The 22,969-nt window shown below is 36.7% G+C and overlaps 2 protein-coding genes across 2 annotated transcripts; one reads left to right on the plus strand and one right to left on the minus strand.

Moving 5' to 3' along the window:
* Positions 1–1,749: 1,749 nt before the first annotated feature.
* On the minus strand, positions 1,750–11,913 carry smn1 (survival of motor neuron 1, telomeric). The gene is made up of 8 exons (XM_028458300.1): positions 11,763–11,913; positions 7,509–7,580; positions 7,243–7,365; positions 6,861–7,046; positions 4,986–5,165; positions 4,690–4,752; positions 2,661–2,765; positions 1,750–1,933 (listed from the first exon to the last, which is right to left on the minus strand). Exons 1-8 carry the CDS (start codon positions 11,808–11,810, stop codon positions 1,877–1,879), a joined length of 834 nt encoding a protein of 277 aa, XP_028314101.1. The 5' UTR covers positions 11,811–11,913; the 3' UTR covers positions 1,750–1,876.
* Positions 11,902–20,001, plus strand: hspb11 (heat shock protein, alpha-crystallin-related, b11). Its single transcript, XM_028458301.1, has 5 exons — positions 11,902–12,163; positions 15,528–15,634; positions 18,864–18,932; positions 19,014–19,057; positions 19,148–20,001. Exons 1-5 carry the CDS (start codon positions 12,072–12,074, stop codon positions 19,238–19,240), a joined length of 405 nt encoding a protein of 134 aa, XP_028314102.1. The 5' UTR covers positions 11,902–12,071; the 3' UTR covers positions 19,241–20,001.
* Positions 20,002–22,969: the final 2,968 nt, after the last annotated feature.

The raw sequence follows: 22,969 nt of genomic DNA on the forward strand, positions 1-22,969 counted from the left end.
GTAACGCTAATTGCAGCAAGCATTTTGTGCTCTGCCTCGAAAAAAAACCCCAGATAGGCTAATCGTTTGCCCCCCTTTTCCCTGTAATACCCCCACAAAGTCTCCCGTTTAAACGCAGGATGTTTGTTGACGTTGAGAGCCTGAGTAAATAGCTGAAGGCACTGTAAATCATGCAGCAATGTGATCTCACTTGGATGTCTGTTTCCAAGAAGGGGGCTATGTGAAATGCAGATTATGTTTACACGCCTCATACCACTGTGGTCAATGGGGGGTAGACAGTCACAGAGGGAAGCAGAGCTTTCCCAAGCGAGGGCTGAACCCCTTTTAACTCCTTGCTGGGCTCTGCTGAGCCCTTTGGGCAGCTCAGCCTGCTGCAGAGTCAGGCAAGAGATGGGTTTATGCACCGGTTCTGCCGTGGAAGATTATATTTCCATCTGTGAGGGAGAAGATAGGTCTGGTTTATCACACTTCGTCTACAGTGCATATTCTGCTGCTAAATCCCAAAGACTGTAGTTTCCCTCTGAAAAACTCCCACTTATTCTGGTTTCTTTCATTCCCCGTAAAACACATGAACACAAACCTGCAAACACAACAAAAAGAAATAACTCCAGTGGAAATCAAATTCAGCACCGGCAGTCACAGCAGGAAAGAAAACACTAACCATAGTCAGAGGAGCACAAAGCAATAGCTGTGAAGCAGCTGGAGGGAGATCACATGCTTGGGAGAAAGAGGACACTATCATACGTATATTGCTAAAGCCTTCCAACAAAGTCCATCTCTGACTCACTTACGCAAACATATAAATATGTGATCAATCACCCAATGAGCTCCACCTCAGAGGAGAGGGTGGAAGCATCAGAGACAACCTGCAGGAAAGGAATTGTGGGAAATCAGTTCTGCTTCTTTTCATGGAAAGCAAACAGAATCAGCAGAATAACTGTGGCTCTCCTAACTGTAATTACACGTGGTTTTCTATATTCTAAATATATACTTACACATAGTATCTGCAGCCCTTGCCTGTCTTCATATTTTTTGCAAGACTAAGCCACATTGGGTAGAGAAAGGTTCCTAACAGAGGTAAAGTGATGCATGTGTAAACTATCTGTGCCACAGAATTACCTGGAAATCATCTGATACTATAGCCCTGAGGTGGAATTTCCTAAACATAAGAGATTAAGACAAACATCTTTCAATGATTCAAGTGTCTCATTGATTTTGTCACAGAATCAATCTTAATCTCCACTGCTGCTTCGACATGTCACACTGTATGTATTCCAAAATGAGCTCGCTATCACTCTGAAATACGCACGCATCGGAAGCGAGTAGAAAAACATCAAGATGGATGTGATCCTATATTGGGTGGTGGATACGGAGCACCTGAGGGAAAACTAAGAGCATAACTGCAGAGCACACACTGCAACAATCCTGTGAACTAGCACCAGAGGGACTTAAGACTCCAGTCTAGTTTGCAATCTAAGTAGTTTGGCTTGTCTGAGATAGAAGTGTTGAGCTCCTCCTTACAAAGCTTATAATACTGTACACTATTGTGCACACATGACTCCCTTTGATTTGCATTATTACATTACACGAGCCTGACTTCTGCTGGACAGCATTTGCTATTGCAACCCCAAAAAATCAACCAACATGTCTGTGGCAACCTTCAACACCAAATAGTTTGTTGTTGTTGTTGAGTTCAATCATTTTCACAACATGGTGGAACCTTTAAAGCAGATATAACAGAGTTACAGCTTTGCTTTATTTATTTTTTTATTTACAAGGAATACAAAACAAATATTTCATGATATCAGTTGAAGTTGTTGAACACATTAGGCACAGTTCTGTGTGAGGCCAGAACAATTAGAACAGAGTCCCATTTTCATTTGTGCTGCAGTTTCGTCCAATCAGCAGCTTCTCTGCGTCCTTGTTTTAACCCCTGTAAATAATAAGAATATTTTTTTTAATAAAAATCATTAACTGTAAATCACTCAGTTAATGTTTTATACAAGTCTTTAACCCTTGAAGTAAACAAATGTATTTAAATGTCAAAATGCAAATGGAATTTAAGACTAATCATTCCAACTTCATGCATGCATACACCAGTTTAAAAAGCTTTTTAAATCATATATTGTTAGTAAGTATAAGACAGCAATAATATATAATGGGGTAAAATATACTAATACTTAATAAACATAAAAGGTATTTATTGTGATAAATAATATAATGAATTTAAATATTGTTACACTATATTTTACATTTAAAATTCAACTTATGAAATTTGTGTAGTAAATATTATATCGTATAATATCAATACTATGTAAATGCATGTGTATATACAGTATATGGTATATGTATGTGTGTGTGTGTAACTGTGCATGTATAAACTGTATACATAGAACTTTTGTGCTGATTTATATTGAATGTGTATTGTAAACTAATTATTATAATATTTTTAAATATTATCTAAAGAGCCTTGTTGTGTTTTTGTAATGGGGTAGATGTGAATAAGCTTTTGCTTCAGCCTACGCCCTTCCGGCTGATTAGTTAGATAACTGAGTATTGTTTAATCTGTTTTTTTTTTTTTGTTTTTCTGAAGAATGCTGAAATGAAATTCAAATTTAAATGAATGCTTTAGTTCTGACTTGATAAGTTAGGCAGCCTACCAAGTAGTACCCAGTGTGATATCCACTCATGTACCAGGAGATGAGCACACTGCCCAAGGCTTCGTCTTCAACCATGTCAGGAGTTATTGGTGGAGGAGGGATCATCTGTAGCAGTGAAATCACATCACAACAAACTCAACTTCAACTCATTAGCAAACATCCTTATGATCACCTGCTGATTATGCATGAACTCAACAACACATTTTAATCTGGCTGCTGCTTTTCTCAATGGATTCTGTGTTCGAGGCAGAGTGCATAATTCATCTGAAAGAAGCATCTGTCGTCAGGGAATAGAGTTTCTATGTCCTAGTAACATCCATATGAATAGGACTGGTTTTCCTGTCATACATTGTACAGGCCCAGTAATATCTCCATGACGATTTTATGTTCGAATGCTAACAGGGTCATTTTTTAGCACTTTTTGTAAGCGGCACACCAACTGATTTGTGACAATACGATCCTATTAAAAAACAATGTACTTTGGGTTATTCCAATTCTTTTTTTTTTTAGAACAGGGGTGTCAAACTCGTTTTGGTTCAGGGGCCAAATATAGATAAGTTTTATATGAAGTGGGCCACAGATTATATAGGGAGGAAAACGGAGCAATTTAAACATCAATGTGTAGGGGTGTCCTGATCCGATATGGATATCAGCCTGAAAATGAATATCGCATTAAAATTTCTGATTACCCCCCCAAATTAATTTTTTAGTTATATTAATCAATTGTAAGATACTGTAGTTATTTTGTTGAAGGTTAAACTTTATGTAACCAATTTGTTAATAATAAATGGCTCAGTTTTTCTCATACCTACTGTTGCTGACTATTGTTCTCTGTTTGAGTAAAATCACATGATCAAGCCTTTTCTAACATTTCACACTACAAAATAAGTCATAATTGTTTTTTTTATGAAAAAAAAAAAGTAATAAAAGTATGTATGATTCATGCTGATATTGGATCAATATCAGTGTCGGCGATATGCAAGGCTGCAATATCGGTATCATATCGGAAATGAAAAAGTTGTACCGGGACATCCCTATTAATGAGCTCTAGTTTGCACTTCAACGACACTGACACTATCCAAGCAATACGTGACAGACATCAGTCACTGCAGGAGCTTCGCTTAAATTTCCTTCATTTTGTGACCACATCTTCTTTCATTAAATTTAGTGGAATAATTTCAGGAAAAATTTAGGATTTTCAAAAAAAACTGAGGGTAATTTCTTTCAAAACTTTGTGATGAAAAATGACTGAGTCCTGGCAGATATTGTGGAATCTCATTGAATTAGTGTATTTGGAGAAACTGAGAAATCTATGACTGAATTTGTTGGTTATTACCAGTAACAATTATTCATATTGTCAAATACACTCTCTTCTTCGGAAGCTCTAAAGGCCGGATTCGGCCCCTGGGCCATGAGTTTGACACATGCTTTAGAAGCAGTGACAGTATCAGTTCCGTTGGATCAGAGCACTAATGCCGACATGTATCCGGGAGCTTATTTTGCTTCTTGGACCACATTTAAAAAGTCATTAACTACTCGATACAGAACAAACCCAAGACATGCACATTTAATAACACAGTATTCTGAACGCAAGAACATAACAGCTTCACTTCTTTAAAAGTAGGTAATTTTTTTTCAGAACACATTGTTCCTGTAATATTTCCCCATTCTACACAACATAGTATGTCTGAGAGAATCATAACTCTTTCTAGTTCATTTTATACAACTGGCTTCTTAGATCCATGTTATTAACCAACAGCACCTCTAAAAATAACTCATTCATTATAACCAAGATAAATGTTTCAATATACTGTGGCTTCTCCTATAACAAGACCTCGAAAATACTTCTTCCACCTGGGATCATTAATGCCACATTGGATGTGTTGCCACTCAAATTATGCAGCCAATTTATCCTTGCATTAGATGCCATTAGATTTTAATGAATACTGCAGACCACACAGGATGGAGAAGTTAATATCTGATGTAGCTTTGGAAGTAATACTAGATGTAAAGATTTGCTCCAACTCACTGGGGGACCAAAAGGCATCATGGGAGGTACTGGTCCATGACCACCAGATCGCCTGCCTCCTCTCTAGAAGGGAAAATGTAAGAAAAACGACATAAAACACTAGCTAAACGTTTTTATTCAAAATGTGTAAATGAATGTTTTCCATAAATTAAAATGAGACAGAATGTTTGTATAATAAAGTCTTTATACTGCACATTTCATTTTATGGCTGCCGCAGGGAGGTAGTAACCTTCTACCTCTTGAATTTATAACTCCATTTTGTACTTCAGAGATCTCTAAGGAGACTTTTCCCTTACCTGACTGAACGCCTGCATTGGTGGCGGGCCTGGAGGAAAGCCAGGAAAACCATGGGCCCACATGGGAGGAGGTTCTGTATAAGCCTTGGACCTGTGGCCTTTACTGTGAAACTGCTGCTTGTGTTGGTTTGGTGTGGTCGACCTGTCGCTCTCCTCTGTAGATGATGCCCTGTCATTTGTCTACACACCACAGAACAATGTTGCGGAGTCATCAATTGAAACTTTATGCCACAATGACTAAACAGAGTTTTCAGATACACACATGAAAAATGTTTGGCAATCTTATAAAAACAAAGGTAAAAAACAAATCAATGCCACGAGGATTAACGGATATCATTAATTCCTATCAGAGGCAACAACTTTTCTAATTATAAACCTGATGGTAATTAGGATTCTTTCTAATCCTTTCACTAATTACAAAGGTAGAGAGGGGCTTAACATTTCTTTAGAAGTTCTAAGACAAGTTTGATTATGCAGAATTAGTTATCCCACAAACACTATTTCACTTAGTCAAACTTGCTCTAATGCAACACATTTTATATTAAAATTCACTGCACAATGAGCATAAAAGAGAAATTATACTTTTCATAATAAAACAAGTTCGGATGAACAACGGAACATGTCCGCGCCGAATAGCACGTTCCACGTTCCCGAGAATTCAGTTAAATGACTCGGTTCCACTGAGTAAAACAAATCAAATAGTATTCTACATTGAATTGCCTTTGAAACGATATATATAACACGACTATGTTCCGATAAATGTAGAAATTACCGGAAAAAGAGGGTGGGCCCCCGGGCCCCAATTCTAATCATACGAGGCATAATAGTAATTTATGTTGAATTACCTTTGAAACGATCTATCACCCGACTATGTTTCCACAAATTTGGAAATGACCAGAAATGGGGATGGGTCCCCTGCCCCATTTTAAAAAAAAAAAAGGGCTCCAAGCGACTCATATTCATTCATTATTCATACCAAATTGCATTCCGATCTAACGAAAACTAACGGAGGAGTCATTTGAAAAATGGGACCCACACAAGCCCCCTGGCGCCCCCGTGACACATATGGGGTAATGGGCCCACTTTATATATTGGTATGTGCCAATGATTCGGTACCACCAATCGTTGTAATATTTGACTAGCAAAAAAATGAGAAATCAACTTTTTTTTTTTTCTTTTGGGGCCCCAAATCAGAAATTGGGCTCTGAGCGTTGATGTGTACACATCCATAGATTATAGCTACCAAATTTCAGCCTGAACCCTTCACGAATAACAGAGGAGTAGCTATTTTAACTAGTGTACACAACAACAACAAGAAGAAGAACAAAGTGAGTGCGTTTTGAGTCTGTTAGCCCGGCCTAAAAACTGAAACGTACTACTTTAGACAGTTGAATGACTGACTCAACTTAATAATTTTTAATTATTATATTATATTGTTCTTTCACGCCCCAGTAATACTGACGAAGGTAAGACACATCTGTAGCTAGTTGCTCTAGTTTAGTCTGAATGAAGTGTAGGGCCCCTGATTTTCCATGATTGCTGAAAATTTATCTCGACTTCAGCATAACCTGTTTTTGTAAATCATCTGAAACATTTAAACTGTTCAATTACATTAGTTGACTATTAACTCTATTTAGCATGTTTGATACGATTTCGGGATGTTTAATAGCTAGTAAAGTAGTCCAAAGAGTGAAAGATAATGAAATGATGAGGAAACAAAAAAGTGTTACGTGATGCAGAATGTGGTATCGCCTGAAACGGAATTAAGGAGATTTTCAAAGAGAAAACTGGAGGTTCTAAAAGTGTTGCAGCCACTCACTGCAAACACAACTCTAACATGTACGGTTTGGAACTAATTTATTTTCAGGGCCAAACCTTTAATTTCTCCTCACTCTCTGAGATCTCTGACAGCAGATCTTCAAGGTTTTGCTCCTCCTCGTTGCCATAACCTGTAAAGACTACCACACATGTGCCTTTCTTCTCATCCAGAGAGGAGATGACGGCTGGATAGAGCTGACCATCCTCGGTCCAGTAAGCACTGCATGAGTCCCCAACCTGCCACTGTGACACAAATTCAACTGGAATTAACATCAAATCGTGCCACAACCATTGACTTAGTAAACAAACTTCAAAATAAACTCTTGTTTAGCTTCTTAACACAAATCATGAAATGAACAAATAGACTCAACACTGCCCCTGTAAAGACAAACATATCAAAACACTCATTATTGGCTGGTATTTGTATTTCCTTCCTCACCTCCTTATCTGGTGGTGCATTGCTTCTTTTCCTGCTCTGATTCTTCTTCTTGTTTTTGCGTTTTTTCCCTGGCTGGCTTGTTTTCTTGGAAGCTTGCGGAGTGTCTTCCTCTTTCAAGGCAGTCTGGCACCCAAACAGAGAAAAAGAGAATTTTAGCAGCAGAAATTGCATCATTCAACAAATACACAAACACACCAGGTTATGATTAAAGTTTCTAACTATATTTTGATATCAACTACTTTAGTAAAAGTTATGGTTATGCTTACCTTGAAAGAAGCGACTGCTTTGTCATAAGCTTTAATCAAAGCGGTGTCATCCCATATATCAGAATCATCACTCTGTAATTAAAAAAAGAAAACAGTAACGTTATTGGTAAAAACGATCCACATTTATCCGCAGCTCTAAGCCTGCAAATGAACAAATTAAACACTCATTCATCCTTTATGTCACTGGAGCTCATTAATGAGCAGATAGCTTGAGAGAAGAGAAGCCTAGATTATAAGCCCTTATTTACAACCTAGTAGTGCTGTCCCTCTTTTAAAGCTAAAATGTCAAGGATCCTATGTTATTCATTTTATTACGACAATATTTGCTGATTTTTACTTGGCAGATGTTAAAGGAAAAGTGAAACCCCTTGATTAGGTACATCGGGCTCTTTGTTATACAACAAGGATACTGTATATATTTCCTTTATATCAGTGGTTCGCAAAATTTTCACAGTCCCGTAACCCTTCAGAAATTTAACCTGAAGCCATGTACCCCCTACTCCTGCACACTTAAAATACAAAATAATGCAACATCATTTACGACGTATCCCTAAATGTGTCCCTAAGTTTTACCTATTCTGTTCAGGTATAATATATCATTGGAAAAAAGAATAATAATCTGTAAGCACACAATAAAAAATCTTATTTAGGACTATCACTCTATTTATTTATTTATTTAATTAGCCTACTGGCATTTTCAGTAAAAACAATCTTTTTTTTGGGAAAACCAATCTAGCAAACATTTGATGATGAATGAACATAAACAAGCAGAAATACAACTTATTCATCCACCTGAAACTGTGAAATACAACTCGCTACAAGTTGAATGAGAAGGGTGAGATTGAGACGATGGACATAACTCTGTAATGTTTGGTTGAATTTAACAGAGTCTGAATCTTAACTCATTCTACGCGCAAAGTCTTTTTCTGTATTTGGTTTTCATGTTTGTTAAAACTGAAAATTCACTTTCACACGAGTAGTGGTCTATGTGGTGGAAAAGGGCATCAAAGTTGTGACAGCACGTTTTGGCTAGCGCAAAACAATGTTGCACTCGTCATATTTGCACTTGTTTTACAAGTATACAGTATTTCACTGTCACCACTAGAGGGTAGTCCTACAGAGGCCAATGTGTAATTTGTGGCAATGCATGAAGGCTCCTGACTGCACCTCTATTTATATTCTAGTTTAAAATGTTTAGCTGTTTTTATTTTTAATTCACGTACCCCTTAGACAATTTGCGTACCCCACTTTGTGAATCTAGGCTTTAGAAAAAAGTATCAGTAATTTACTTTTGTGTTTACGACAAACTCTACATTTTTAAATCCAAGTTAAAGACACTCTTTTTCTAGACTCCTTATGACTGAGGGACATTTTTTTACTCATATTTGAGTAAAAAAATGTTGATTTAAAGTTTTTACTGCTGATTTTAATGTTCCTATCAATTTTTTTTTTAACTGTTAAATGTTTTCTGTTTCACTTTTTAATCATGTAATAACATTGAATTGCCTTTTGTATGAAATGCGCTATACAATTACATTTGCCTTGCCTGCTGTTCTGCCGATCTTGGCAGTGTTATCAGTGACTGGATAACACTGGTATTATCCAGCAGCACTCCACGGCTTTGTTAACAGTTTGTGCAGGTCTCCAGTCCATGATCTTATGTTTTTCTGTTGACCAGGCTAATAGGTCTTCGCAGTCTGAGCAGCCCACATCCATCTTCAGCATTCTCCATAGCCATGTCTTGGCATAAGACTGGGGTTTTAATCCAGAGCCCAGTGATAACATCTATAATCCTGTTGTACTGTTCCAGCTCATCCACTGGGCTCTCCAGGTATAGCTATCCTCTCCTCCTCCTCCTCCTCTGCATTCTGGACCCACAGCTCCACCAGCATTACAAACCCTGTATGTTTATGGCTGTTAGCAACCAGCTGTTCGCCCTGCGAGCTTAGTTCAGCAGCTGGTTTGATTTCAGGGCCAAACCATAGAAGCCAATAAGCACATGAGGCCGGTACAGTGAAACTGTACATGGCTCATTAAATCACTCAATACCAGCTTTTCTCTTCACTCGTTGAAGTATGCATGTTGCAGGCCATGTTGTTATGGTTATTTGCACACACAACAATGTGTCCAGTCGGTGACGTCACACACACATAATGACAGATTGTAGGCTCAAAAATTGTGATTTTCAAAAGGCTTATGTTGCTCTAATTATTTAATAACACAAAAACAAATAACAATGAATCATTAATGCTTGATTTCAAATTAATGAAAATATTTCCATTTTCCAAGTGTTTCCCATCCTCTTTAAATAAGTAGAAAGTGTTGTATGTGCAGCAAAGCCTTTGTCCAAAACAAAGGTAGACCAATACAGACACTTGACATTAATTGGTCAAATCTTTAGATATGAGAAAATTCAGGATGGCATTAACAAGTATGAACTTTTATTTTCCTCTATTGTACATTTGATGTACGCTTATCTAAAAGGTGCAATGACAAACGTTTGCAATACTTTCTTTTCACTGAAACTACTGTGTAGAAGTCTCAAAGTAACCATTGCAACATAATGACGGCATTGTAACAACTGTACGTGAGAACATTATGGATAAAGCACCCGGAGTTACTGACAATGCACAAAAATAAGAAAAAATAATTTATCCTATTGTGTCAGTTTAAACACTGAACTGAACAGATTATGTGAAAATAAAATGCCTGTGCATACATAAATATTGCAGGCATTACACACTGCCATCATAAAATCAAGTGCATCAAGTAACCATTGCAACACATTGAAAGCCTTGTAACCACCACTGAAATATTGCACAAATACAGAAAAATATTACATATAAAAAAATTGAAAAAAAAAAACACATTTTTATTTTTATTTTTTTAAAAAAATAGATTTTTGAAATAAAAAAAAGGCGCTAGACTCAAGGATTTTTACTTCCGCTGGTGTGGGTTCGAAACCGGTGTGGTGCCGAATCTCACTTCCGCCATATTTTTCATTTTTAACATATTAAACACGGCAAATTCCACCTTTAAAAATACATATACAAAAAAAAAAAAAAAAAAAAAAAAAGAAGAAACATTTAGGGTATTTCCTGGGTTAGGGCTAAAATAAAACTGACGGAACTATAGCGAGAAGGACACAGGTCCGACAGTGACGAAACTACCAGCATTCGGTTTACTGCTCATGCATGTGCACAGGAAGTGCCAGAACTATAGTCAGGTTTGTCTGAGGTCAGGTTCCAGACCAATAGCAACGGCCTAGTTTGTATGCCAAAATGTTTGTATTTATTTATTTATTTTCCAAAAATGGACGTAATTTAGTTTGTTTATAGCCGATAGTGATAACATGAGCGCTCAGTGCAAAAACAGAGAAGAAATGTATGCGTTCCTTTCATGAAGGTATTGTATGAATTGATCAGCTGAAATTGAGCAGTAAAGAGTACACTAGGGTGGAGGATTAAAGAGGCTTGTGCTTCTTTTTACCCCTTTTAATTTTTCTCATCCAACAAACTTCATCTGCATGGCGTGTAATATATGTTGTACAGGATGTTTGAAATCCACATTCATTCATTCAAGGTGTATAACAATAAAACATTGACCATGAGTGGGTGGTCCATCTCAATAGTATATTTCATCTACTTCCTTTATTGATTATTCAGCAAATCAGCAAAAATATTTGGCAAACACTAACCTTTGTCAACTCTTCCTTAACCACACCTGGGTTCTTTCTTCCTACCTGGCAGCAACATATACAGCATTTCTGAGTCCATAATTCTACACAAAATTTGCTAAAACCTTCCAAATGTGCCTCTTAACCTTGTTTGCATCACCTTAGCGCTTTGTGATTTTTCAACGTTTTTATTCTATTCTTGCTGGTTAAATCCATATAAAATCTCAGCATGTTCATCACTCCCACCTCCAGTTAAGCCTCTTGTCTTCAAACCATATATCAAACAGAATGCAAACTGGTGGGACTCGTATTTGAGAAATTATACCTTGAGTCTGGTTTACCTTCTAATCTGAGTTTACCCAGTAGTAAAACGAATAGTCAGTTCCACTCTTGGGCGTCCTATTTTATGTGTTTTTGTTCTTTTAAACTATCTATAACCGTGTATGCCAAACTGACCACATTCAGTCTGTTGTTTCAGTGGAGACTAGCTTAGCCTGCTAGCTCATCGTGTAAAATAATTTCTGCTACGACCCAATAATGTGCTGTATTCTTCAACTCTGGGCAGAGCGTTCACTCACCTGTGCAGTTCCACGAGTAAAAAGCACCTCTTTGCATCCATTCGCCATGTTAAAGTCAACTAATTTCAGCCCTTAAGTGACAGCTTGTGTGACGCAAAAGAGCAACGTGTGTCGCAGAATATTGACGTCTCCAGTGTGTGACGTATATACTATGCGCGGTTGGCGTGGCAACGACCAGGCAACGACAATTCTAGCCGCCCCCAGACCTAAAAACGAGCTGTTGTATGTTTTTATCCAAACTAGTGATATTTTTTTTTGCCAAACCACGCACCTTTAAGGGTTATAGTGTCTATGGTGTGAACAGGAACTATGACTAGTTCATCTCTAAAATCTCTCGGAGCCAAAGTTGTTCTCGCAGCTTCCAGTGATGAGAATCATCCACCAGAAAACATCATCGATGGGTGAGTGTGTGAACAGGACAGCTGTAGTATCTCAATAACACAATAGTCGATGTTGTTGCTGTTATATTGATCTCACACAGGGAGGGTACTATATCGAACTAACTGCCATCTATGTACAATATCACACACTCTTACACTACTTATTCATATTTGTAAGGTACTATGTGGAGTATTTTTTTCTTTCTGAAACAAATAACAGGTTATGTTTATCTTTTCCATTCAGATGAGAAGTTGCTGCTGCCTGTCTCGATGTTAGCTCACATACAACATTGGTTCCCAAACAGGGGTACGTGTACCCTTGGGGGTACAGGAGCCCATTGCAGGGGTGGGGGGTGGGGTACTCGGAAAGATTTAACAATTAATTTTAAATTAATCGGGAAATGTCTCGAGTTCCTTTTAGGTTATTTAAAATATAAAAATACAAAATCACCACAAACTAGCAAACTATGATGGGAAATGGCCACAGCTGTGTTGAAAACGAACAGCAAAAAATGCTAATTTCTCCGCGGATACGGCATTATAAACGCTGATATTTTTATATATATATATATATATATATATATATATATATATATATATATATATATAACCAAATGCGCGCCTTGGATGTACATGCTGAACAGAACGCACACAGAGCCTTTAGAGAGAGAGTTGCGACCACGGAAGAGTTCCCGGAAGTTTCAGATATTTGTGGGTCCGTTTTTTTTTCTCTACACACGCATTTCAACAACCTGTGACGGAGTATGTGCATGCGCGCGGCTGATGCGCGTGCATGTGTGTGAGAGAACCCACGGAGGAGATGGTGAAAGTCCCACATGGTAACCAGGGCAAGTAGCGAGTCACACACACACACACACACACACACACACACACACACACACACACACACACACACACACACACACACACACACACACACACACATACACACACACACACACACACACACACACACACACACACACACACACACACACACACACACACACACACACACACACACACACACACACGGTATTTATAAAAAGAATGTACAAAATGAGTAAAATAAAACAAAAAATTAAACAATATTTATACAGGAAGTACACAAAACAACAACAAAAATGCACAAAAATATACAAAAAGGCTCTAAAAACACACAAAATTACTCCAAGTAACATATATTATAGAAAAATACACCAAACAACATCAAAAATATGAAAACGACTCAAAATACACAAAACTAAATATTTATACAAAAAATACACAAAATGACAACAGAAATGCAAAAAACTACACCAAAAAAGGTAAAAAAAATTAATAAATACACAAAAATAACTCCAGAATCACACTACAATTGCAACATTGTTCCACAAATGAAAAAGCATATGAAATAGTGGAGAGGGTACTTGTGATATAGAGTACACATGGTTTGACAAAAATGGAAAAGGGGGTACACAGGACAAAACAAATTGGGAACAATGGGTAATAATAATAATACATCAACTTTATATTGAGCTTTTTTGGGAAGTCAAAGTCACTTTACAGAGTAGCCTGCTCTCATTTAGCCATGTGTACCACCGAGGCCTACGGTTCATTACAGATATTAGAGCATTTACTCATCACTCATATTCACTCCACTGGGATGGTCTTCATGTCCAACCACAGACTCAATTACTGGTGTATATATATCTATATATATATATATATATATATATTATCTGTATGAGTTTCTAGGTTCTGCTTCCACAGCTTTATTTTAACTTTAAATACCTTTATACACCAAGGGAGGTCATATTTTCACCAGCATTTATTTATTTGTTTTTCTGTTTGCAGGATTACGTCAAAAATACTATTTATAGTATGGTTGTTTGCAGCACAACTTTAACCAAAGATAAGTCTTACACCATGGAAGATTCCATAACATTTTGGAGGGGATCTGGATCAATGTACTGGTTCTGGATCTGTTTCAAAAATTAAAAAAGCAGATCAAAAATTGGTTCCTCTATTATCTCATAGAGTTTCATCTGTATCACATCTGAATTGTGTATTTAATCCCTATTTAATGGGCATGGTATTTGGACCTAGTGCAGGGGTGTCAAAGTCATTTTAGTTCAGGGGCCAAATACGGGGTAGTTTGATCTCAAATGGGCCACGGATTTTATGCAGGAAAACTAGTAATTTCAACATTATTGTGCCCTAGTTTGCACTTCTACGGATACATAAAATACAAAATATGTAAGAAACCGACAATATCCAAGCAATAAGTGACAGCTATCAGTCCCAACATGGTCTTCACTTTATATTTCCTAGATTTGTGACCAATTTCTATTTAATTAAGGAAATATTATGTAATCATTTTTAAAATAAATTTAAAAGATTTTGTAAGCATTTTGAGTTTTTTTTTTTTTCCCATCAGTTTAATATTCAAAATGACAGCAATCCTGCGATATAAGCACCGGGGAAAGTGTGAGCCCCTACAAATATTGTTGAGTTTCATTTACAGAATGACTAATCTTTTCTCTGTCATTTTTACTTTCTCCTGCGGGCCGAATTGGATGCTCCTAAGGGCCGGATTTGGCCCCTGGGCCTTGAGTTTGACACGTGCGACCTACTGTATTGTTATTAATGGAGATGGAAAGCCTTTAAAGTTTGAATGAAAGTGGATATTTTGGCTCTTGGTGGAGGTTTGTGCTCCCTGAGTGCTCTTGTTGTTGTCGGTGCAAAGTGTGGACTGATGATTGAAAATGTATCAGGTTTTTGTTTTATATATTAGTTTTTTTCTGGGTGTATATTATGTTCTTCATAATGTGCATTTGCAGCTGCTCGTCTTGATAATGACTTCTTTGTAATAAAATATGACTCCTACTTGTAACTTTTCATGGTCAAATAAATGTTAAATCAAATCAAATAACTTTGTAACAAAAAGCAAGAGGATGTATAATTTTAGCTTAATATTTCCTGGAATCTGTTGTGCTTTAACGTGAAAGTGCATACGCTAAAGGGTTTAATTAGCAATGAGAATGTTTTTTGTTCTCGGGGGAAATGAAACATGTTTACTGAGACTGAGAGTAAAGTCTGATACTAGTAGTTATAGAATTTGATATTAGGTTTTGCAGTTTGGACACACAATTTTACCTAAGTTCTACATTTTGACAAATCTCCTCCAAAATACATTGACAGGAAAAAAAATTACAATGAAAACAATGTTACATGTTTTAAAAAAAAACAACCCACATTTTAACATCAGGTATAATGCCTTGGATCTTTTGTCATCCCATTAAGATCTTATTCTCCTTCTCGTTATTTTAGTTTGCATGAACATGTGACCTATGTGCTTCTATGTCAGAACCAACATGTTATGTTTGTTTTCTGTTCCATTCAGGAGCACTAAAACCTTCTGGGTCTCCACTGGGATGTTTCCTCAAGAATTCATAATCCAGTTTTCTGAACTCACCAGGGTCTCAGCCGTAACTATGGACAGCTACAATGGTATGGGTGTATAGTGACTCAGCATTTCTTTACAAAGGAGTGGATGTTTTCCTGATCAATCGTGTGCTTATTTTCCTTATAGATCGCCTGATTAAAAACCAACTATAGTCAGTTCTCTTATAAGAAGCACAGCCCCCCTGAATTGTGTTAGATGTTAAACAAGTAGGCATTCCTATTTTGAATTGGAATAATCTGATGATTTTATTGTTTACTGCTACATTTTGAGAAGTCCACACTGCCTAGTCCTAAGGCTTAAATAAAGCTTGCCTTTATTGTGGATCTCATGAGTACAAAGAATCAGTTGTTGTCCTGAAAGATACATAATATATGTTAGAAATGTTTGGCAATTTGAAATATAACAAGGCAAGACCTGTATTCGCAAGTCAAATACGTATTTGGCAACTGAAAATTGAAACTGCAAAATTTTGTAAAAATGTCATTATCATAAAACTAAAGTATACATTTCTGAATTGTAAGAATTGTTCATGTGAAAGACATTTTATTGTGTGTATTTTGTTGTTGAATAATGTCCTTTAATGTTGTTCTCTTTACTAATTAAATTGAAAATAATAATTCATTAAAAACAAAAGACTGTCCTTGACCTTAAATATGACCTTGAGCAAAGGTCAAGGTCACACATTGAAAGGAAATGTTCAATGGTACTAGTCTGAATGCTGTATCTAAATTTGTGGCCAAGTTAGAGGGGAAAAATTATATTTACATATGTATTCACATTGATTCTTGTTTAGGGCTGGACAGTCATCATGTGTATAAATACGAGGCAGTTTAAACTTTGTATATTAGAGTTATGTGTATTTTTCTATTATGGCGTGCACCAGGAATTTTGACCCCTACTGATCTTTCACTGGTAGGTTGTACAGCTTCTGTCCAACAAAATAAAATACTCCGCAAGAGATGAGCTTTTCAGAAATGTAAGCATCCAACTTGTATGATAAATATTCGCAGAGATTGACCTTGACCTTGACATTGACATTTTGACACCAAAAAAGGTTGACTGCACATCTCATTACGACCACCTTTATAATCATTTTTTGCAGCGTCATATAATATTTCATGCAAAACTACAGCAAGTAAAGTAAAAAGGCCAGACTTAGCATCTAATAAATGTTTGACAAACTTATTTAAATCTTTACATTTGTCCATTTATTTTACCCCGTCTCATAAAACATCATTTTTTTTTTTGTTTTTTTGTCAAATTTGAGCTTGCTGCCTATCCTGTCCACAGCATGTGTTATGATACTCCAATAGTTGTCTAGTCATAGATTATACTTAAATAATATACTGTATTACAGTGTCAAATATTTTTCTATTTTGTCTTCACGATAGTACAACATTTTTCTTCAAAATCAAATACAAAAAAAAGAAGAATCAATTTGATTTGGGATAATTTTTTGCAATAGTGGGGCTGTCATACATACACAACTTTTTAGCCTTCTAATATATTATAATTCAAGAAAATCACTAGAAAGTGTGGTAAGCCAGGGGCAATAATGAAATTTGTCTCCATCGATTATTCTTCATGTCATCAAAACTGAAAGAAAGTGAAAACCACTAACAATTTAGCAAAAAAAAAAAATATACCATGTCAAAATAAATCACCATCCTCCTGTTATTATCTGCTGCCACAGGGCAGTTTCTGTGAAGCACTGCCAAAAAAACTTCTGAAAGGCCAGGATGGGTCATGGGGAAAAAAAGAGAGTAAACTGTCAGAATGTGTGTGGACTTAATGAAAGGGAATACGGTTTTGATGACATGATTATCTAAAGAGGCTGTTTAGTTCTTTTGATCAATGCCTTTTAACAATTAGGAGGAAGAACGATCTCTAAAACCTTAATCTAGAAAAATAATTTAGTTGTTTACAAACTGTAGAGGGTGACATGGTTTGGCAAGAGTGACCAAGAAGGATTCAATGCTAGAATTAGGGGATTCATATGAACTTTAGGCTATGTATATATAACCCCAGTTGTATGAGTAATATGAGTGAGATACGCCCTCAGAAGCACTTTTCTCAATCTCGGCCATTGTTCACACACACATCAGCTGTTAGCACTCCGTGCTAATGCTACACAAGCCTATGCAGCGAGACCCGACATTGCTTGTGAACTGAGGAGGATTTGTGGCTCACAGCGCTAACAACGGACTCGGTTGTGGAATTGGATGGCTTCCAACTTTTACGCGAGGACGGAGAGTGTAAAAGTTGGAAGCAGACAGACCGTCTTTTCGTTTCTCCTCGTTTGCGTACGCCGAGCGGGCTGTGCCGGCGTAGCAGCGGCCGCGAGCCAGCCCAGTATATATATATATATATATATATATATATAACTTCCCACTTCACAGTAAAATCTACTTCCAAGACCTCATCACGTCTTCTTTTATTTTTAAAAAAAACAAGAACCCAATTCGATTAGTTACCTAAAAATAATACACATCAAATAAAAAAAAAAAAAAATTAGAAATAATAAACATTAAACATTATTCGAATATATAGAAAAAGCATCTAAAAGAAATTTAAACAAATGACATAAAATAAATGTTTATAAAAAATGGATAAGTCACTGAAATATGTTGTAGAAAACTAGAACTAACACGGAAAATGATGATAAATGCATGAAAAAAACAAATATAAAAATTTAAACAGAGACCCAGAGAGAAGGTACGGTTCCATTGATGGGGGGAGAGGAGGGCTTTATTTTCTATATTATTATTTTGCAGGCTTTGCCATGTAGTGTTGTTAAATTAATATTTTTTTTTTTTAGTTTTAACAAATAGTACCAACCACTTTTAATGTAAGAATACTATAATTTAAGATGTGTGGCGCCCCCTGGATGTACGGTGGTCTGAGCATTTACCTTTACTGCCTTTTCCACACCCCTCCTCTGTCTCATTCCCTGCATTGCAGCAACTTTTGCTCTTTCACTAACTTTTCAAAACTGTAATCTTGAACAACATTTCTGTGTTTTAAAACCTATTATTACGTAAATACTACATTTCTTTTGATGTTATATTTCTTTATTTCCCCCTGTCAACTATTCTGTTATAATTCTGTGTTTTGTGTCAGTGGTTGATATTGACTCACACAGACACAGCACTTATTCATCACAATGCTCCTTCAAGCCCATAGTGTATTTTTAAAGCACAGACTTTAGGTTTAGTGTCAGATCACTTCTATATTATCTACCATTTCATGAGGCTATTTTTGTTCTTTTTGCAGTTAAACATCTAAAGATAGAAAAGAATACCACACAAAACGCCTCTCATTTTGAATCAGTCGTTGAGAACGGTAAGGATAAGGTATTTGTTTTGACGTTAATTTAAATACAAAAAGTAAAAAAAGACTAACAGACTAGACTCTATTTTGCAGATTTTCAAAGCACCGATGGACACCTTCAGTCTAACACTCTGACAGTAAGTATGAAATGAAAATTCCAGAATGTCCCAAATGTATAGATTTGTAATCCGCCCAATCACAGCTTGTCGTTATTTGGTCTCTTTCAGCTCAACGGTTGCAGTGCAACCCACCTTCGTTTTATCATCGCCTCGGGATACGATCACTTTGTCTCAGTGCATCGAGTCACTGTGAAAAATTGATATAATATGACAAAATAAAGCTGTGTGTGTCATTAACTTTGATAGGATTTGATATTCCAACAGGCTTTTCTCATATGTGATGTAGATTGTTACACAATGATATCTGCAGCAATAACTTGCAGGAAATCAGCTTTTATTTTATTATGAATGCATGTCTTATCAAAAAAAAAACAAAAAAAAACTGTTATCTGCATCATCTGATCAGTTTCAGGCAGAGCAGATGGAAAGCTGCAGCTCACTTTAAATAAGACCTCTAAATGGAAGAGCTTGCATCCATTTAGATAAGGACATTTTGTGCAACGTGTCAAGTTTATGCATGTATTTTTAGTAATTGGTTTTAGAGGTTTCCCATCTTGCATTTATCTGTTCCTTCAAAGTGTGATCGCAAGAAGAGCTTCAGCATGGAAGAGAGGGATTATGATGAATTACTTACAAAGGAAGTTTACCTCTCTGAGAGATCGAGTTAATTAACTAATTTGGAGCAGTAGGGGTTGGAATTGGCATCCGTTCAGCACCAGATCACCAACCCACACATCCCCCCCACCCCCATTCCCATGAGGAGAATTTGATTTCCCCCTTAGACACGGGTAACCGTGGACAACCATGGGGGGTTTGGTGAAGCAGATGGTCTCCCAGTCAACCAGTGAGCATCTAAAGCAGAGATGCGCAACTTCTGTCACAGCAGGGGCCACAAAAATGTGACTGTCAGGTCTAAGAGCCAAATTTTTAGAATTCATGTCAGCATTTAGAATTATGAAAAATCTGAGCATCAATACAGGAAAGAGCAATGTTTTGTTGTTGTTGTGTTATATATTTCCCTGTAATTTAGTTTTGTGTGTTTTTTTTTGTCTTTTGTTTCTGGAGTAATTTTGTGTGTCTTTGTTTTGTTCCATGGTTTTTTATAGTCATTTTTGATTTATTTAGTTAAATATTTGTCATTTTTTAAGTTCGTTTGTGTTTTTGTTGCTGTTTTGTGTGTTTTTAGAGTCATTTTGTGCAGTTGCTTTGGGGGATGTACAAAAATAAACCGAGAGCTGCATGTTGCCCCTCGGTTGCCAGTTGCCCATGTCTGATCTAAAGCCTGCAGATCTCATTCACTCCCAATTCTCAGCTCCCTCATATTGTACCTACAGTATATCCTCCACACACGCCTACAACACAGCACTTACTCCTATCTCCCATTTCTACTTGTCTGTAGCAATGAACTCAGCATTGTAGAACCCTTTGGGACTCCCTCCCCAATTACTTTGCTGCTGTAAAGCAGCTGGGGGATTTGCAGTGTGTGTATTTATTCAAGTTTGGTCCATGCACACACAGGTCTCCGAATAAACCAATGAAAATATGAAATAGATGCCTGAGTAACTGGTCCCCGGATATTTTGGTGCAACTAATTGTTCAGGGGTCGGGCATCGATATGGGACAGTCTGAGTATGTTAGTGTGTAATGAATAATGAGGGCACAGAGAAAATTGATACCATGTATTATTGACTCATTATTTACTGCTATATGGAATATTTATTGTAATATTAAAAGTTGGACCAACAAATGAAATGCAAACCATTGTATTAAAGCAGATTTTTTTTTCTCACAACAGTTCTGCTTGTACAAATTGGATACTCTGGCAGTAATATAACCAGAAATCTCTTTCTTTGCATGCTGAACAGGTTTTTTTTTTTTTTTTAAAAAAAAAAAAAAAAAAAAAAGCACCAGCATGGTATTAATGAATTCAAGCCCTTTTGTGCTTGACTGTCAGCCGATCAGCAGACTCACAGCAGGATATGAGCACGTTATTATCATGTCACTGCAGGGCAGGGCCAAATTATGGCTCAGTGGCGACTGATGGCTGCCTAACTGCTGTCCAATCACAGGAAGGCCTCTGACAGACCTAAGCTGTGCATGTTTAGCTCCATTTATAAAAAAAATTATGAGTGCTACTGCTTTCACAATAACCTGAGTTTTTACAAGAATGCTTTTTAAAAAGTTCACGGTAAATCTTGATACAATATTTTCTCAGCTAATAAACCGCTGAGGCTTATCACAAACAGCTGTGTGGTTATTGCATAACTCACAGGGATACTTTGCTTGACAAATTTACATTTATTTAATTTCATTGTGAAAAAAAAAATGGGATGGTTCTATTATTATTTTGAGAAAGAAATGTGTCCTCTCATCCAAGTGCAGTTGTTGTTTCACGCCAAACCAGCTGCGTTGTATTGTCATGTTATCGCTCTGCTGTGGTCCTTCCTTTTATGTTGGTGACGCAGCCGCATGCATTGACAATGGGCCTTAATTTGATTTCAGTTTTGATTTGGACCTTGCACTAGCGTTATGACAGAAGCAGAGAAGCAGATAGCTGTTGTGTAAGGGAGGAAAATGCTATCAAAAGGCTAAAATTCTGATGATTAGATGGTAGAGGAAAACAATCTTCTCATTATTTGTGTCCGAGAAGAATTGAGTGTGCTAATGAAGGACTGATAAAGGGTGCAGCTGAAGACGGTCTTGAATATGTATTAGCAGCGTTCACATTTATTTGTCTAAATCCAGCACGTGCCTGTCATGTTATGGTATTAGATATGTCAGTGCTACTGCTTAACAAGGTTTTATTATCTAAACGGTAAAAGAATTAGTACCACAATGATAAAAATTTACCTTTTGTAGCAAATCATGCACGGAAGTCAATAAAGTTTTATGAAGTTAAAGATAGTCTTTGTGCTATAAAAGATAATCAAGTATTTCTTGAAAAAAAGTTTTATTTTTCACCTGGTTAAGAAGTGTGTTAATGATATCATGAATGCCTTTGTTTTACTATGCTGTAAATCTTCAATATTTGTGTTCTGAGTAGGGGTGTCCAGATTCAATATTGATATCGGAACTCTGTCCGATATAAGCAAAAATAATCGTTTTGTATCGAAATTCTCCGATATAGCCTAAGCCAGTGTTTCTCAAATGGGGTACGTATACCCCTTGGGGTATGCAAAGGCATTCCAGGGGGTGCTTGAGAGAGAGTGGAATATTGACAAACTAAAGCATAAAAAATATGGGGTTTGTTAAAGGGGACATATTATGCTATTTTTCACTTTCCTAAGAACCCAAGAACCCCAAAAACACAGTATACTATTATTTTCCCAAACTCACCTGTTTTCCAGAGTTCTAACCCTCTGAAAAGTGACTTTCTGACCAGTTCTAAAAATCTGTCTGTTTAGGGGCCTACTTATGCATATTCATGAGTGGGCGTGTCTATAGACACTGACTTTCATGTCTTGCTCTTTTAAGAGGGAAATCAGTGATCACCAAAGAGATTTTATTGTGCTATCCACACACTGTTGTTATTGTTTCCAGCCATGACACATTAACACGTGGCTATTTAACCCATACCTGTCAAGTTTTGGATTTGAAAATAAGGAAAATTTTCTGGCGCCCACTACGAGCCGTCCCACCCACCCAACCAAGCTCCAGTATCCCTTGTATTTTAAGGCAAGTGTACAAGAAATCTAAAATGGCCACTTGTCAACCACTGACTTAATACAATTATGTGATTAGAGTCTGGTAGGTCGACCTTTATTAACATTGAAATGCTGTGAACATTCCTACTAGGGCTGGGCAATATGGACCAAAACTCATTACTTAATATTTTCTCTAAATGGTGATATACGATATAAATCTTAGATAATTTTATCAAATAAAGTCTGACCAGAAAGACAATTCTGGGTTAAATTTGCTGATGCAAAA

Source organism: Gouania willdenowi, chromosome 9, assembly GCF_900634775.1.
Source record: "Gouania willdenowi chromosome 9, fGouWil2.1, whole genome shotgun sequence".
NCBI lineage: Eukaryota > Metazoa > Chordata > Actinopteri > Blenniiformes > Gobiesocidae > Gouania > Gouania willdenowi.